Below are 19,159 nucleotides of genomic sequence, written 5' to 3'. Positions count from 1 at the left end.
TGCCAGATTCAGCAGTTCAACACATGAAGTAATATACACACCATATTATCTATTATAATTATACTGACATGTGTAAAACAAGATATTTTTATTGTCATGCAATTAAAGTTAAAATAACATCATAAATTTCTATAAATTTGAATGTTCCCTTTTCAGGTTCTATGTCTGGCCTTAAGAAAACTAAAATGATGTTGTAATATAAAGAGGGAAAGAAAGACTTTTTTTTTCTTTATATATATTTTTTTGAGGCGTCTTGTTCTGTTGCCTAGGCTAGAGTGCAGTGGCATAATGATAGCTGACTGCAGCCTCCACTTCCCAGGTTTAAGCCATCCTCCACCCTCAGTCTCCCTAGTAGCTGGGACTATAGCTTGTGCCACCATGCTCAGCTAACTTTTTTGATTTTTTGTAGAGATGAGGTCTCACTATGTGGCCCAGGCTGGTCTCAAACTCCTGGACTCAAGTGATCCTCCCACTTCAGCCTCTCAAAGTGCTGGGATTAGAGGTGCAAGCCACCACACCCAGCCAAAAGATTATTATGACAATAAAACATCATATAGCAAACTTCTCTACATATTACGTTATATGTCCAAAAAGTTAAGGAAGAATGTTTACTCAAAATTATTACTTATAAATTATTTATGTTTATACTAATAATGTTTTCCATTTTTAATTTTCATGTTACAAATTAGAAGTAATTCTCACAGCCAGGCGCAGTGGCTCATGCCTGTAATCCTAGCACTTTGGGAGGCTGAGGCGGATGGATTCCCTGAGCTCAGGCTGGGCAACACAGTGAAATCCCGTCTCTACTACAACACAAAAAATTAGCCGGGTGTGGTGTTGTGCACCTGGAGGCTGAGACAGGAGAACTTGTGAGGCGGAGGTTGCAGTGAGTCAGATGGTGCCATTGCACTCCAGCCTGGGCGACAGAGCAAGACTCCATCTCAGAAAAAAAGAACAAAAAGGTAGAATTTATTTAAAGCAACTCTTGATTTTGCTGCGAGAGAAAAAATACATATTTATTATAACATAAAAACAAAAGGAAAAATAACTTATTTAAAGCAACTCTAATATATTGGGATATAATTTATTTTGCACCATAGAATAACAGAAAATTAGTTCTTAATAGAATGGAAATTAATTTCCATTTACAGTAAAAAAAAAAAAGCTTTATATTCAATGATATAAATAAAAAATTTATATTCTAACCCTGGTTTCAGTATTTTTACATAATAACACAGAAATGATTAACATTTGATAAGGTTTAGAAGAATAAATCATGATGGTTTGAAATAAGAACACTTTTTAGGAACGTCATGAGAATCAGAAAGTTCTGTGTGTGAAACAGAAACTAAAAAGTAAAAGGCTTTCGTAAATAAAGGACTATCAAATTAGCCTGATGTCTTTTTTCATGTGAATCAATTAGATTTATCCTTTTTTTTTTTTTTTTTTTTAATGGGGCAGCCTTCTGAGCCAGAATAGGCTCAGAGACTCCCAGATTTATCTTTAAAAATAGTAAAAGGGCTGATTAGTTTGTTTTTGAGGTATGAATTAATATCATTTTAACTTCTGATATATTTCTATAGCAGACTGATTTTTGCTGTTTGTATATTTGTATTAAATACTATCACAAAATGCTTTGCTTCCAACATTTCTTTTTTACACCAAGCTATGCTTCATAATGCAAATATTTCTTAATGATACCAGTACTCATTTTTATCATGCATGACCACAATAAGATTTTATGTCATTTCAGAGCCCCAGTTTAGGAGGAGAAGAAGCGGGGGAAGCAAACTTACTTTCACATTCCAAGTCACCACATTTTTTCAGGTCTGCCAGCAGTTTTGTACTTTCCAGACACTTTGTCAGAGAAATAGCCAGAAGAAAGATTCGGTGGACGCCAAGTTTCTCCATGCTAAAACAAGCAACCAGGAATCCCAAGTGAGGTTTAAGCCAATTGTTCAGGCTGTAGAGATGTCAGCCAAAACAGGAGATATTTTACTCTCTTTACTAAATATAAGAGAAAAAGGGTTGAAGTTTTAAAAATTTCTTGATAACTACATTTTTCTACCGACTTGTTGGTTTAACTTGAAAGACAAACACTGTCTGTTTCCAATCTGCAGTGTCAGGTATTCCTGTAACACCTAAGGGTTTAATAATTAACAAGGATTTTTAGTTGGACTAATGTCTTATAAAGGAAGCCCATGTAAAACTGTCTCACTTAAAGGTACCTTGTGTTCAACAAGACAGTTTTTAAGTAGGTCTCCACAAAAGCGTAGTTACCTGCAAATACTAATTTCAGTGGATAATGTACATAGTGTGTGCAAAAATAGTAATAATTTATGTTAAAAGAATGGCTTTGAAATATCATGGTGAAAAGTATTTTTAAAAAGATTCCACTTGTATATTTAAAAACCCCTTGTTGTTACTATGAAGTTAAAACTTATTTAGTTAAGAACAATAGTTAAGGCCGGGCGCGGTGGCTCAAGCCTGTAATCCCAGCACTTTGGGAGGCCGAGACGGGCGGATCACGAGGTCAGGAGATCGAGACCATCCTGGCTAATATGGTGAAACCCCGTCTCTACTAAAAATACAAAAAACTAGCCGGGCGAGGTGGTGGGCGCCTGTAGTCCCAGCTACTCGGGAGGCTGAGGCAGGAGAATGGCGTAAACCCGGGAGGCGGAGCTTGCAGTGAGCTGAGATCCGGCCACTGCACTCCAGCCTGGGCGACAAAGCGAGACTCCGTCTCAAAAAAAAAAAAAAAAAAAGAAAAAGAAAAAGAACAATAGTTAAAATGTAGTAAGTACTTACTATGTTCCAGGTACTGTCTTAAGTAAGTACTTAAATATCTGATCTGATTTAACCTTCACATCAACTCTCTGACGTAGGTAATATTATCATCCCCACTTTAGTATATAAGGAAACTGAGGCACAGAGAGATGGGTTAAATCACTCACTCAATGGCACGTAGTGAATGGAAAAGAAATGTTAACCTAGGTACGATGAGACCCCATACTTATAACCAACCACTTGCTTTACCACCAAGAATCAAGTCATCTGCCATGTAAAGATGTCACTCTGTCTGCAACAATACTACTCCAGAAACAGCAGGTAGAGTATTACTCCATGTTTTAAAAACTGTATGCGTATTTCTGTAAGTGGACAGAGAATGAAAGAAAGATACCTGAATAAGTGCTCCCCACATAGTGGAAGTATATAGTGTGATTTCCGGTGGTATTTTCTTCTTTGTAGTTTCCTATATTGTTTGACTTTTTCTATATTGTTTGGCTTTATTTTTTTAAAAAGAAAGCATATATCTTTTTTGGTTTGGTTTGGTTTTTGAGACAGAGTCTTACTCTAGCCCAGGCCAGCCTCCCGGGCTTAAGTAATCCTCCCACCTCTCCTTCCTGAGTAGCTGGACCACAGGCATGCAGGACACAGCTGGCTAATATTTTATTTTTAGTAGAGATGAGGTCTCACAGTGTTGGCCAGGCTGATCTTGAATTCCTGGACTCGAGTGATCTTCCTGCTTCAGCCTCCCAAAGTGCTGGGATTACAAGCATGAGTCACCACATCTGGCCCATATATTACTTTAAAATAAAATAAATCAGCCGGGCCCAGTGGCTCATACCTGTAATCCCAGCACTTTGGAAAACCAAGCCTGGAGGATCATCTGAGGTCAGGAGTTCAAGACCAGCCTGGCCAACATGGTAAAACCCCATCTCTACTAAAAATACAAAAATCAGCCAGGTGTTGTGGCAGGCACTTGTAATCCCAGCTACTTGGGAGGCTGAGATAGGAAAATCACTTGAGCCCAGGAGGCAAAGGTTACAGTGAGCTGAGATTGCGCCACTGCACTCTAGCCTGTGAAACAGAAAGAGCATCCATCTCAAAAAAATAATAATAATGAAAAATAAATAAATAAATAACAAAGCTATGAAAATCCAGTTATTTGAAGGTTATCGTCACTCAAAAAGGATCAAAATCCCACATTGGAAATTTTTGGGTAAAAACTCCAGGTCTCCGTTGATTTTCAGAAACCACGGTTGTCCAATTTCATTCTTTGGAAAATATTTGTCTAAGCCCTCCTTTGCTGTACTTTTTCACTGTATTTGGACATACCAGTGGGCATACAGTTGGTCTTCTGATTCTCAGGTCAGAACCCAGCACTTGTATGATGTCACGCTCCCCTCTAGTGCCTGACACAAACAGGACAAATACCTAGCCCCTGAGCAAGCTAAAGTAAAGGCAGGACTTTTGCTTTCAAGATCCTAAGTAAAGGAAGTTTGTTTGTTGCTTTGTTTTCCAAAAACAATGATAAGTAGTAAGCCCACTCTCTCAGAGCTAAGATTTTTATATCCTTTAAAAGAATCTGATAGAGCATGCATTTCAGGATCATTGGGATCGCAACGGAGCACTGCATAGTTGTATGCAAACACATACAAAAAGGTGTAGGTTACGTCAGGTGCCTCACACCTGTAATCCCAACACTTTGGGAGACTGAAGCGGGAGGATTGCTTGACCCCAGGAGTTTGAGGCTGCAGTGAGCTATTGTCACACTGGGTGACAGAGTGAGACCCTGTCTCTATTTTTTAAAAAAAGATGTGGGTTAGTTTCTTAAGTACCTTTGCAAATCTACAAGCTGTGTTGTTAAAGACATTTAAAGAAGGATCGGCTCTTCAGCATCAAATGTAGCTCAGGGTTATTTGCATATTTTGTAATATTGCATATTTGCAGAGTTATTTGCATATTACCAAATCCAGTATTAAATCAAAAACATTTAGTAATTAATGTAGTTTAACTCTCCTTGTTTTTGTATTAAATATTAAAGATAATATAAAGAATTTATAGATAAATTCAGAAGTAATTGACTTAATCATGTTCTAAGTTAACAACAGCAAGAGCCCAGCAAAATCTAAATTTGGTATTGATTGGCCTGAGGGAGATTTGAGTTGAGAAAAATTTTTGCCTAAGATGCTGGTCTGGAGAGATTTGCTCCTACTAGAAATGCTCCTACACTCTTGCTTCTTAATGCATTCAGATTATCTCATTTTATGTTCAGATCATTATTTAAGTTATAATTTAACAGATATCTGAAAATGTGTTAGCACAATGTTGATGAACTGCCTCTAACAAAGCTGGATGAGGAGATGGCACATGAAAGGGAAAAGAGCATTTGGTTAAAAGAAACCAAAGTGTGACTTTCACTGTAAAAAATAGTCGTATTAACTTAGCCAGATATTATCTAATTGCTGATGCATTTTGCAGAATATATCAAATTCATCAAATGTAATGCTAAATGTTAAAACTGAGGAAGGTGTCATGGTAACACAACTCAGCCAGGAATACTGATTTGGAAGGCCTATACTATTCTTCACAAACCATATGGGGAGTAAGAGTACTTATTGCATAATGCTAAAGAATGAATCATCAGCCAGCCATGGCAGCTCATTCCTGTAACCCCAGCACTTTGAGAAGCCAAGGCAGGAGAATCACTTGAGCCCAGGAGTTCAAGACCAGCCTGGGCAGCCTGAGCAACATAGGGAGACCACATCTCTACAAAAAAAGACAGATTAAATGAGCCAGACATAGTGGCACATGCTGTAGTCCTAGCTACCTGGGAGACTAAGGCAGGAGGATCTCTTGAATCCAGCAGTTCAAAACTGCAGTGAGTTATGACTGTGTCACTGCACTCCAGCCTGGGCGACACAGCAAGACTCTGTCTCAAAAAAAAATAATAATAATAATAAAATGAACCCTCAAAGCCACACATGTTCAGTACCTAGAGATAGAATCACAGAGCAACCCTTTCCATGAGAATATAAAGACAGAATCATGAATGCTGTCCTTCTACTGTTTGGTGATGTTATTTCTGATACTATATAGTACAGTCTTCTCTCTTAGTATCTCAGGTTTCCTAAAGTGGGAACATATTTTCTTCAACACCTGCCTGTTACTCTGGCAACTTATAAGACAGGGAAACTTAATTAGAAGGTACTTGGGATGATGAGAACTGATTAATCTAGAGGGATTTTACTGTGGATGAGGATAGAGCCTTTGGAAAGAGTTCCCATGGTATGATGTGTGTGCAGTGAGAGATAAGACCCAGGAGAGATTAAGATTTTAGTCTTATGGGGAAGGCGTGGAGATGGCCCTCCACATCCCCTCTCCAAGATAGTACTTTCTGCCCACCTACAGGGAGTACAGTTAGTAAACAGCCTCCACTGGCAGCTGTGTCAGGGCCTGCCTCAGCTGCAGAGACCTATACCAGCGCCTGCAGAGACAAATACCCAGCTCCTAAGCAAGCTAAAGTGAAGGAAGGACTTTTGCTTTCAAGGTCCTAAGTAAAGGAAGTTTGTTTTCCAAAATCAATGATCAGTAGGAAGCCTGCTCTCTCAGAGCTAAGATTTTCATATTCTTCAAAAAAAAATCTAATAGAGCCTGCATTTCAGGATCATTTGGCCTATGCCCTTACCCAAGATCACCCCTTCCTGGGTGATCTAGTGAATCTAGTGAATAAACAAGAGAGTACAAAGGCAGAGTCATTTCAGCCTCATGTGGGACAACCTGATGGGCATTTCTCACCCAGAGCTTCCTGTTGGGTTGACTGAGTCTTTGTAGGGCCTGCACTGCAATTTGATTTCTCATTCTGCCCAGTCCTGCTATCTGCCACTTCCTTTCAGAGCTTTGTTCCTTTGAACCCCAAACTCTATCTCAGCATCTGCTTCTAGAGGACCTAACCTCAGAAGCTGGTGATTCACAGGCACAAAAAGGAAATGACAGAACATGCACATTTTGACTTGATGCATCATCTGTGCTAGTCACTCCATGGCTTGCCTTTTTGTTGTTGTTGTTGTTGTTTTGTTTGTTTGGTTGGTTGGTTGGTTTTGAGACAGAGTCTTGCTAATTTTCGTATTTTTTTAGTAGAGACGGGTTTTCGCCATGTTGGCTAGGCTGGTTTCGGCCTCCTGACCTCAGGTTATCCGCCCACCTAGGCCTCCCAAAGCACTGGGATTACAGTCATGAGCCACCATGCCCGGCCAATGGCTTTTCCTATGTTTGTTGTTTTGTGTTGAAGACCACATTGTAATTCTCCCACTTTTTCCCATTCTGTCTGTATCAATAAGAATTTTACCAGGGAACAGATGGACATTCAATTTTAAGGGGATAGCACTCCTCAATGATTTAGGAGAATTTAATAAAAGGACTATTAACAAAGGTGGGGACAGGGTTAAGGGAAACCAACAAAGGACGTAACATACCCAGGTAGGCAGGAACGTGACCACTGACTGGAGAGAGCTTAGGAGAGGACGGCCGAACAGGAACTTGAAGTCTTCAGTAAAGGAACTCAGTCAAGATAACCTCACCCTGCTCCCACCTTCTGACCTCCTGATGCAGCCTCCCACTTGCCAAACCCAGCCAAATGCCAGCAAATAATGGAACCCATCGAAGCAGTCCTAAAGGTCTGTGTTCCAGGGACACTGAGCAGAATGGCAGAATTAAGAGTGGATTGGGGGAGCAAAAAGAGAATACCCCCACACACTGTCATTATTCCTTTACAAGTTGTTTCAGAATAATAGTATGCAGCATTCTTTACATCCAAGATATGTGTGTGATTTTTGCTCATCAGGGAACCAAACTGATTACTCTCATCAAGAGGCAGGAAAGAAAATTAAAGTTTGTTGAGCACCAACTTTGAACAAGTGAGCTTAATATCTCACATACAAATCTCACCTTCTAAGATAGGTATTATTTATTGAATGCCTATGATGTGTCAGGCATTCTTCTAGGGACTGGAGATATAGGAATGAACAGGACAAAGTTCCAGCTCTCATAGACCTTGCATGCTTATGAAGGGAGGCAGACAAGAACAAGTAAACAAATAAATGAGATAACTTCAGGTAGTGATAAGTTATTATGGAGAAAAACGTCTACTTAGAAAAGGTTGTCTTGGAAGGCATCGCTGGAGTGCCATTTGACTTAAGACCGGGGGATTGGGGAGACAGAATTACTGTGCAGAGGAAAGAATTAATGAGGAGGTTATACTTCATTGTCTGAAGCTTCATTACCCCAGATTTAAAGACAAAAATAAAGAAGGCATACAAATGCATTAGAGTATGTCAGAAAAAAATGGCCTTGGCCAGGCGTGGTGGCTCACGCCTGTAATCCCAGCACTTTGGGAGACTGAGGCAGGCAGATTATCTGAAGTCAGGAGTTTGAGACCAGACTGGCCAACATGGTGAAACCTCATCTCTACTAAAAAAAAAAAAAAAAAAAATACAAAAAATACAAAAAGTAGCTGGGCATGGAGCATGTGCCTGTAAACCCAGCTACTCAGGAGGCTGAGGCAGGAGAATCACTTGAATCTGGGAGGCAGAGGTTGCACTGAGCTGAGATTGCTTCACTGCACTCCAGCATGGGCGACTCTGTCTTAAGGTAGAAATGAACTTGGCCTATATATTCAAGAAACATCAAGGCAAGTGAAGAGTAATAGGAGATGAAGCAAGAGGCACAGACACGAGGAACACAATCATGCAGGGTCTTTTTGCTGTGGAAGTGTGCAGTGTGAGTTTTTTTCTAAGTACAATGGGAAGCCATAGGAAGTTTTAAGGAAGAGAGCAATATGATTTGTGTTTTTATCATATAACGTTCTCTTTTTGCTTTGGTAACTCCTACTTATTCTTTAGGTGTCTTAGGTTCTTAGGTTCAATTACATAATAAATAGAGCCAGGCGTAGTGGCTCACGCCTGTAATCCCAACACTTTGGGAGGCTGAGCCAGGTGGATCACAAGGTCAGCAGTTCAAGACGAGCCTGACCAACATTGTGAAACCCTGTCTCCACAAAAAATACAAAAAAATTAGCTGGACATGGTGGCACATTTAATCCCAGCAACTTGGGAGGCTGAGGCAGGAGAATTGCTTGAAACCGGAAGGCGGAGGTTGCAGTGAGCCGAGATTGCGCCACTGCACTCTAACCTGAGCAATAAGAGCAAAACTCTGTCTCAAAAAAAAAAATTAATAAATATATCACTCAATAGCTTTTTACTGAATGAATGAATACATACATGAATAAATAAATGAAGTCATTCCTTTTCAAGAAGTCATGCCTCATGACTAAATGAAATTCTGTACTGAGTTGTGTAGCTCAACTGCTCTCTCTCTCATTTAAAAAAAAAATTCAATTATATCTTTTGATTAATTTTTTTCAATCAGATCTAGCTTTTCCCATATTCATCTTTGTCACTGGATTGATAGTAGCAGTAGCAGTAAAAGTCCAAACACCCAGCATGCAAAGCTATGAAAAGCCTTTGGATTCCCAAATACTTCAAGGATGTTGGACAGGTTCCTGTATATAAATAGGTTAATGAGCAACAGCCTAGAAATATTTAATATTCCTACTAATTCCCAATCATCAATACCCTAGATGTCTATAAAGAACTCAGATGGGCTGGGTGCAGTGGCTCATGCCTGTAATCCCAGCACTTTGGGAGGCCGAGGTGGGCGGATCACTTGAGCTCAGGAGTTCAATACCAGCTTCGCCAACATGGCGAAACCCCGTCTCTACTAAAAACACAAAAATGAATCAGGCATGGTGGTGCGCACCTGCAATCCCAGTTACTCAGGAGGCTGAGGGAGGAGCTTAAACTCGGGAGGCAGAGGTTGCAGTGAGCTGAGATCACGCCATTACACTCCAACCTGGATGACAAGAGTGAAACTCCGTCTCAAAAAAAAAAAGTACGACTCAGATGTGCCAAAGTAAGATACTCGTACACCATTCTCTCCCAAATCATCTTCCTTTATTCCCTGTAGCCATCCCTTTCTCTTTTATGTACCCTCTCCTCCCTCTTGCCTTTTTGGTGTCCACAGTACTAGATACCTCGTGCTTCCAAGTTTCTTTAAGAAAAAAAAAGTCAGTAATTTAATATTTACACCTCCCCAAAATAATTTATATATATATATTTATTTATATATATATTTATAAATATATATATATTTTTTTTTTTTTTTTTTGACACAGAGTCTTGCTGTGTCACCCAGGCTAGAGTGTAGTGGCGTGATTTCAGCTCATTGCAACCCCCGCCTCCCAGGTTCAAGTGATTCTCCTGCCTCAGCCTCCCGAGTAGCTGGGATTACAGGCGCCCACCAATGTGCCCAGCTAATTTTTTTGTATTTTTTTTTTTAGTAGAGACGGGGTTTCACCATCTTGGCCAGGCTGGTCTCGAACTTGTGACCTCATGATCCTCCCGCCTCGGCCTACCAAAGCGTTGGGATTACAGGCGTGAGCCACAGCGCCCGGCCAATAATTATATTTTTAAAAGCATGTATTGCATAAAATTTCTACATGAAAACGAATAGATAAGTTCTTTATGATTATTTATTTTATCAATTTCTTTCAAAGATGTATAAAATAAAAATACCTTGAAAGCCTGGCGCAGTGGCTAATGCCTGTAATCCCAGCCCTTTGGGAGACAGGAGGAATGCTTGAGCCCGGAGTTCAAAACCAGCCTAAGCAACATAACAATACCCTGCCTCTAAAAAAAAAAAATAAAAAATAAATAAAAATTAGCCAGGCATGATGGCACCTACCTGTAGTCCCAGCTACTCAGGAGTCTGAGGTGGGAGGATCGCTTGAGTCTGGGAGGCGGAGGTTGCGGTGAGCCCTGATTGCATCACTGCACTCCAGCCACAGTGACAGAGTGAAACTCTCTCAAAAAAAAAAACCCTAAAAAAACCTTGATCTGATACTATTATTTTCCCTTTTCTTTTTTTTTTTTTTTCCTCTCTCCCCCTTCTTCAGACTTCCCTGGGACATAGAAAGAAACAACCCCTCTGCCAGTGAACTCATGCTAAGTCTTGGCAAACTACTTAGCCTCTTGTAGCTTCAAAGTACATTCCATCTTGGGGTCCTCCTGTCATTCTAGTTGATTTTTTTATACTTGCATATGGTAAAATTAACTCTTTGTGGTGTAAGTATAAGTATACAGTTCTATGGGTTTTAACAAATGCATAGTCATATGCCCACTACCACTATACCATACAGAACAGTTCAAAGTCATTATTATTATTTTTTTTTTTTTTGAGGCAAAGTCCCACTCTGTTGCCCAGGCTGGAGTACAGTGGCACAATCTCAGCTCACTGCAACCTCCTCCTCTCGGGTTCAAGCAATTCTCCTACCTCAGCCTCCCGAGTAGCTGAGACTACAGGTGGACGCCACCATGTCCAGATAATTTTTATTTTAGTAGAGATGGAGTTTCACCATGTTGGCCAGGCTGGTCTTGAACTTCTGACCTCAGGCAACCCGCCTGCCTTAGCCTCCCAAAGTGATGGAATTACCGGCGTGAGCCACCATGCCCCAGCCTGAAAGTCATTTCATTTAATATTTTTTCCTTTTCTTTTTTTTTTTGAGACAGAGCACTCTGTCACCCAGGTTGGAGTGCAATGGCATGATCTGCAGCCTCTACCTCCCAGATTCAAGTGATCCTCCCACCTCAGCCTCCCAAATAGCTGGGATTACAAGCATGCGCCACTGCACCTGGCTAATTTTTGTATTTTCAGTAGAGATGGGGTTTCACTATGTTGGCCAGGCTGGTCTCAAACTCCTGACCTCAAGTGATCCACCTGCCTTGGCCTCCCAAAGTGCTGGGATTACAGGTGTGAGCCACCATGGCTGGCCCAAAGTCATTTTAAAGTTAACATTTAACTTGAAAACGTATCTGAATTATGTGGAGAATTCTTACTTTGCTGCTTCTCTTCATGAGGCTTATTAATCCTTTAGCAGAATAGAAACTTAATATATAAGATCATTGAAAGCAAAATAAATATCTATTTGTTTCTTCATCTTTGCAATATAATGCTCCAATAAAGGTTACCTTTGAGCCTTTCCACCAGCTCAAAAGCGAGAAAGCTTAAATAGATGTATCTTGTTGGCTTTTTGTCATTAGTGAAGAATCAGATCAATCACATGTATCTGACATTGAGGGTGCAAAAAAATGCAAAATAAAAACAAATTATTAGAAGCCTCAAATGTGATAAAATAATTTTAAAAACAAAGTAACTGCTTTTTAAAATGTTATTTCTCGTGAAAATAATTTCCATGACTCATTCTGGTCCTAATACATTGGCAGGTAACTGTCTGTCTGCTTTTACCTAACTGTCCTCCAACTAGGCTTCTCCTCATGAAGTGATAGCAGAGAGGGGCAGTGGGTAGGGAACAGAAGAGTGTGAGGAAGAGAAGAGAGAAGAGGAAGGTGAGGAAGGGAGGAACAACAGAAGCCTCAGTCTCTGCAGCATCCGGTGAGGGCTGAATGAGGTGGGAGGGTACAGCAGGGCTCTGGACTGTGAATACTGGCCTCACCTCCCCAGGTGGCTTCATGGAGCAGACAAGAAGGGAGATGGAGTGGATTGAGCAGGCGGTGCCCTTATTCAAGGACTCATGGTTATTAATATCTTCCATTAAACCTATGTCTACAGGATAACACTCAATGACCCACTAGAAACAAGCCTACCTAGTTTTAAAAGCAACAACAAAATGTACGCTCTGACTAACCTCAAATATAAGCATGACATCATTTTTAAATGAGGTAATAGGCTTTCTCATCTCCTTTCTTATGTTGCAACAACACAGAATATTTCTCAGTTTTAATTGTTTTTTGTCTCGAGTGTATGATATTTTAATTCATCAAACTCTTACCGATTAACAAGATACTACTGATAACAAAAAAACATTTGAGAAGATGCTTTCCAAGGCTTTGACCACCAACAAAAATGTACTCCACAAACCCAGTCTGATTATATTACTAAACACATCCATCCTTTTACACTCAGGAGTAACCACAACTTCATCTCACAATACCTACATAAAAGGCAATCACATAACAAATGCCTCAAACATTTTTTATTACTATCATCTAAGAATTTATTTCACATTTCCCCAAGACTCAAAATATTTTCAAACACTATTTACCATTTATGTGTATGAGCCTACATTTTTCATTACAACAAGATATCACAAAACAACCTTCTTAAGTATATGTTTCCGCCACCAAGTAATATTTTACTTTATAGGAAATCATCAGGATCCAAGGCAATTTTTACTGACTTAGAAAACTTTCATGGGGCAAGATTGCTAGTTGAGATCCATGCCATGATGTCATCCTGGCCAATCTGAGCAGTTGACTGTATATCACAAGTTATGATTTCTTCCTGGTTCCTGTGGGATTATGCTTTGTTTCTTCATCTCCTACAATGCGATGAAAAAGAGATTGGAAATTCTTCTTTACAAGCCACACTATGTCAGAAGTTTCTGGAATTATCTGAACTTTGTGATTATTGTAGTTGGTTTAAGAATGACAAATTCCCGGCCGGGCGCAGTGGCTCACACCTGTAATCCCAGCACTTTGGGAGGCCAAGACGGGCGGATCATGAGGTCAGGAGATCGAGACCATCCTGGCTAACACGGTGAAACCCCGTCTCTACTAAAAATACAAAAAAGTAGCCAAGCATGGTGGCGGGTGCCTGTAGTCCCAGCTACTCTGGAGGCTGAGGCAGGAGAATGGTGTGAACCTGGTAGGAGGAACTTGCAGTGAGCCGAGATCACGCCACTGCACTCCAGCCTGGGCGACAGAGCGAGACTGCGTCTCAAAAAAAAAAGAATAACAAATTCCCTTCCTACATATAAATTTAAAAGCTTGTTAGGCCGGGCGCGGTGGCTCAAGCCTGTAATCCCAGCACTTTGGGAGGCCGAGACGGGCGGATCACGAGGTCAGGAGATCGAGACCATCCTGGCTAACACGGTGAAACCCCGTCTCTACTAAAAAATACAAAAAACTAGCCGGGCGAGGTGGCGGACGCCTGTAGTCCCAGCTACTCGGGAGGCTGAGGCAGGAGAATGGCGTAAACCCTGGAGGCGGAGCTTGCAGTGAGCTGAGATCGCCCCACTGCACTCCAGCCTGGGCAACAGAGCGAAACTCCGTCTCAAAAAATAAATAAATAAATAAAAGCTTGTTAATTATGTTCTTGTTCACTTCAACACTGATACTCACTTTAATATCTCTGAAGGAGACTCCAAAGGGTCTCCACTATTATATTAACTTTACTATTCCTAATAATTTTTTTTCTTCTACACAAGTTTTCCCTCTGGATTTAGCAGTCTTCTACAACTGGAAAAGCATCAATATTAACTCTCAGTTAACCTCATTAACAATAAAAATAATTGATTCATTTATATTTGGATTTGGAACATAGATGAAATCCTGAGAAATAACTGTCCTTACTTTTCTAGTAACATTTTTCTTAAACTTATATTTAAATGAATTTTTTATTTCTCTGTAGAAACGCAAACTGACAAGAAGAATCAGCTTGAAGGTATCCCTGGGAGCAAGGGAAATTGGCTAGGGCTTAAAATTTTCTGCAAATAATCAGAGAAGTCAAAATTCATGTTATAACCATTACATATTATGCCTAGGTTTGATTCTATTACAACTTCCAATACTTTTTTTTCAAGATCTCATTCCCAAAGGCCACAGGGTAGAAATTTTGTACTTTCAGGATTAAAAGCCCTTGTGATTAGTCCTCTTACGTTTTTAAACATGTGCATTATTAGAAACGGCACAACTGTCCTGTAATCCCAGCACTTTGGGAGACCGAAGCAGGCAGATCACCTGAGGTCAGGAGTTCGAGACTAGCCTGGCCAAGATGGTGAAACCCCATCTCTACTAAAAATACAAAAAAATTAGCTGGGCATGGTGGTGCATGCCTGCAGTCCCAGCTACTCGGGAGGCTGAAGCATGAAAATCGCTTTAACCTGGAAGGGGAAGATTCAGTGAGCCGAGATAGCGCCACTGCACTCCAGCCTGGGCGACAGAGGAAGACTGTCTCAAAAAAAAAGAAACCACAACAACAACAACATCACAACTGAAGACCATGATATTGCCACTAGTATACAGCTGTGAAGTGCATGATTCCGCGACTCAGCTCAGCAAGACAAAGTATGAAGATATCCCTCTAAAGTCTTGGGCAAGTAACTCATTACTGTACAGATGACTTCTGTTTGATTATCATTCTTCACAGCCTTTATTCCCACCTTCCCCTTCAAAAAGCATAAGTTTGGTTTTGTGAAGCACTGGTGGCATTGGTATGAACCTAGGATTCCAGATGAAATGTCATTTGATATCACTATAGTCAGGTGATAAAAATGTAGAAATGAGTTTTATTTGTGTGGTTTTTTTTTTTCACCACAGAATATGTAGTAATATTCATGTATTTCTAAAAGAATTTTTAAAGAATAGACTCATCAATTTGTCATAGTGTAAATACTTTATAGACTATGGAAAGCTGCAGTAATAGAGTCAGCTTTGATTTATAGTTAAAATTCTTATTGGTTGAAGAATAAATATGTAAAACAATGAAAACAATAAACAAAGCAAAAAGAACACAGAAGATTTGCCTTTATTGTTCAAGCTTCCAAAATATCCAGAAATGCTCTGATTTAACAGTGTGGCTACCCCGAAGAATCTGGGAGCGCAGTTAGAGATAATCAAAATTTTTTTTTTTTTTTTTTTTTTTTTTTTTGAGACGGAGTCTCGCTCTGTCACCCAGGCTGGAGTGCAGTGGCCAGATCTCGGCTCACTGCAAGCTCCGCCTCCCGGGTTCACGCCATTCTCCTGCCTCAGCCTCCCGAGTAGCTGGGACTACAGGTGCCCGCCACCTCGGCCGGCTAGTTTTTTGTATTTTTTAGTAGAGACGGGGTTTCACCGTGTTAGCCAGGATGGTCTCGATCTCCTGACCTCATGATCCACCCGTCTCGGCCTCCCAAAGTGCTGGGATTACAGGCTTGAGCCACCGCGCCCGGCGAGATAATCAAAATTTAGTTAAAGAAGCACTTTCTCTTTGGGAAAATGCTAAGACCCTGAAATTTTAAATAGAAACAGGAAAAGAGCTGTCTTTTTGTTTGTTTTTGTTTGTTTGGAATTTGTAAGTATTCCATTTGAGGTAGAGTACTAAACTACTACTTCACAGAACTATAACAAAATTGATTGATCCTCTCTAATATGAATTTATGAAGCATCACACCAGCTCCCAAGGACATATGAGCCCTTTCCATATTTTTGCATTAGATATATTTCAAGAACTGTTTACTTGTTAGATGATGGGCATATGTACTTTGCAAATTATAACAATTATGAGTAATTGGACAGTGGCTGAGGCCTGTAATCCTAGCACTTTGGGAGGCCAAGGCAGGCCAGATGGTTTGAGCCCAGGAGTTTGAGACCAGCCTGGGCAACATAGCAAGACCCCATCCCTACAAAAAATAAAAAATTAGCCATGTGTGGTGGCACACGGCTGTAGTTCCAGCTACTTGGAGGCTGAGGTGGGAGGATCACTTGAGCCTGGGAGGTCAAGGCTGTGGTGAGCCATGATTGTGCTACTGCATTCCATGCCTGGGCAACAGAATGAGAAGCTACCTCAAAAAAAAAAAAAAAAAAAAAGTAATTAAAGATAAATTTACCTGTGAGTTCCAGAATTAAACAACTCCTAAAAAACCATTTATTTATTTTTTACTTTTACTTTTATTTATTTATTTTTTATTTTTTTGAGACAGAGTCTGGCTTTGTTGCCCAGGCAGTAGTGCAGTTTTGCAATCTTGGCTCATTGCAGCCTGCACCTCCTGTGCCCAAGTGATCCTCTCACTTCAGCCTCCTGAGTAGTTGGGACTACAGGCATGTGCCACCACGCCCAGCTAATTTTCATATTTTTATGACAGAGAAAGGGTTTCACCATGTTACCCAGACTGGCCTCAAACTCCTGGATTCAAGAGATCCACCCACCTCAGACTCCCAAAGTGCTGGAATTACAGATGTGAGCCTCTGTTTGCAGCCTAAAAGTCTTATTTATTTATTTGAGACCGAGTCTTGCTTTGCAGTGCAGGCTGGAGTACAGTGGCATGTTCTCGGCTCACTGCAACCTCCACCTCCCGGGTTCAAGCAATTATCGTGCCTCAGCTCCCCAAGTAGCTGGGAGTACAAGCGTGCACCACCACGGCCCACCAATTTTATGTATTTTTAGTAGAGACAGGGTTTCGTCATATTGCCCAGGCTGGTCTCGAACTCCTGGGCTCAAGCAATCCACCCGCCTCAGTCTCCCAAAGTGCTGGGATTACAGGCATGTAATTTTAGGCGCCCAGCCCTAAAAGTGTTTTTTTTTTTTTTTTTTGAGATGGAGTCTTGCTCTGTCATCCAGGCTAGAGTGCAGTGGTACAAGGTTGACTTACTGCAACCTTCACCTCCTGGGTTCTTGCAATTCTCCTGCCTTGGCCTCCCAAGTAGCTGGGATTACATGCATGCGCCACCACACCTGGCTAATATTCGTATTTTTAGTAGAGACAGGGTTTCACTGTGTTGGCCAGGCTGGTCTCAAACTCCTGACCTCAAGTGATCCGCCTACCTCGGCCTCCCAAAGTGCTAGGATTACAGGCATGAGCCACCACACCCAACCTGAGTCATCTTTAAATAGAAATATATTAGTTAGGGTAAGCGAAGATATGCTGTGATAACAAACAACAAAATCTCTGTGACTTAAAACAGCAGTGGCTTACTTCTCACTCACAAAGTCAGTCACGTAACTTTCCTTGTTGACTTTCTTTCCTTTGGTAACTCAGGGATCTGGAGTCCTTCCATTTTGTGACTTTGCCATCTTCAGCATGTGGCCTCTGAGGTCATCACAGAAGCAAAACAGGATGTGTAGACAATCATGCATGGAATTTTATGGTCAGGTCTGAAAGTACATTCCCTCTGCCAACTCCCACTAGATAGAACCCTATCATGTGGCTATAGTCTAACTGCAAGAAAGGCTAAAAAAATACGTGTGCCCAGGAGGAAATGCTTCTACCACAAAATCTCTATAGCATGGTTTTATGCAAATATCTACCATTATTTCTGAACTAGGACTGCCAAAGGTGTGAAACGCTTATCTTTGCCTCTGTAATTTCAGCAGTTATCATGACTTTGTTTTTGTTTTTTTTTTGAGATGGAGTCTCACGGTGTGCCCAGGCTGGAGTGCAGTGGTGCGATCTCAGCTCACTGCAACCTCTGCCTCCCAGATTCAAACGATTCTTCTGCCTCAGCCTCCCAAGTAGTTGGAATTTTTTTTTTTTTTTTTTGCAATTTTTGCATTTCACCATGTTGGCCAGGCTGGTCTTGAACTCCTGACCTCAAGTGATCTACCCACCTAGGCCTCCCAAAGTGCTGGCATTACAGGCATGAGCCGCTGTGCCTGGCCATGACTTCTTTAAATGAACATTAAACTGTGATTTTGTTTTGTTCACATTGATAAATACTGAACAAACAACTGTGAGTCTGAGGTCATGTTCACTAACAATATGTAGACTGTAACTTTCTATATGGCCTGTTAAGTGCTGAATCATATACTTTCAACTCTTCAGCAGAGTAGAGGTAAGACTGATATTATCTTATGAAAGGTAAGGAGTTCAAGAGGTCAAATGACTAAATAGAAAGTCACTTCCCAACTCCACCTTGAAAGTAAGCCAAAAGAGCACTTGGAAACAGCCCAAGAATCTTCTCAAAAAGTAATTTTGCTTTTGCTCCAACACAAAATGATCAAGCCAAAAAGTTCTAAATCAGCATTGTCCAATAGAAATAGAGAATGATGAGAGGCTGAGGTGGGAGGATTGCCTGAGCTTAGCAGATCGAGGCTGCAGTGAGCTATGATTGCGCCACTGCACGCCATCCTGGATGACACAGCAAGACCCCATCTCTAAAGAAAAAACAAAAACAACAAAAAAAGAGAGTGACAGAGTGAGCCACATATGTAATTTTCTAGTAGCCACATTTTACTTTGTGTGTGTTTGTTCCTTTTTATTGTTGAGTTATAGTCCATTTGTATGGATATATAACAGGTTGTTCATCCATTCTCTAGTTGATGGACTTTTGAGTTATTTTCAGTTTTGGGTGATGATGGATAAAGCCCCTACAAACATTTGCATACAGGTTTTTTTCATGTTAATTTTTTTAATAATAAATTTTGGCTGTACAACTTAGGAACATACCACTGGGGAATTTTTCTCTGCTATTTTAAAAAATAATTTCAACTTTTATTTTAGATTTGGGAGTACAGGTGCAGGTTTCTCACATGGGTATATTGCATG

The 19,159-nt window shown here is 40.6% G+C and overlaps 1 protein-coding gene across 7 annotated transcripts in view; it reads right to left on the bottom strand.

Moving 5' to 3' along the window:
- Nucleotides 1–2,105, bottom strand: part of MIA2 (MIA SH3 domain ER export factor 2) — a 117,753-nt gene extending 115,648 nt beyond the window's left edge. For all 7 annotated transcript variants that reach the window (XR_012415742.1, XR_012415743.1, XR_012415744.1 and 4 more), the window contains exon 1: nucleotides 1,797–2,105. Coding sequence is in view for 4 of the 7 variants with exons in the window: in XM_005561141.5 (XP_005561198.3) it covers nucleotides 1,797–1,911 (115 nt within the window). In the remaining 3 variants the exon portion in view is untranslated. The remainder of the gene's footprint in view (nucleotides 1–1,796) is intronic.
- Between the last annotated feature and the right edge of the window lie 17,054 nt (nucleotides 2,106–19,159).

Source organism: Macaca fascicularis, chromosome 7 (assembly GCF_037993035.2).
Source record: "Macaca fascicularis isolate 582-1 chromosome 7, T2T-MFA8v1.1".
NCBI classification, from domain to species: domain Eukaryota; kingdom Metazoa; phylum Chordata; class Mammalia; order Primates; family Cercopithecidae; genus Macaca; species Macaca fascicularis.
Note: the sequence above shows the minus strand (reverse complement) of the source record. Positions and strands in the feature narration are given on the sequence as shown.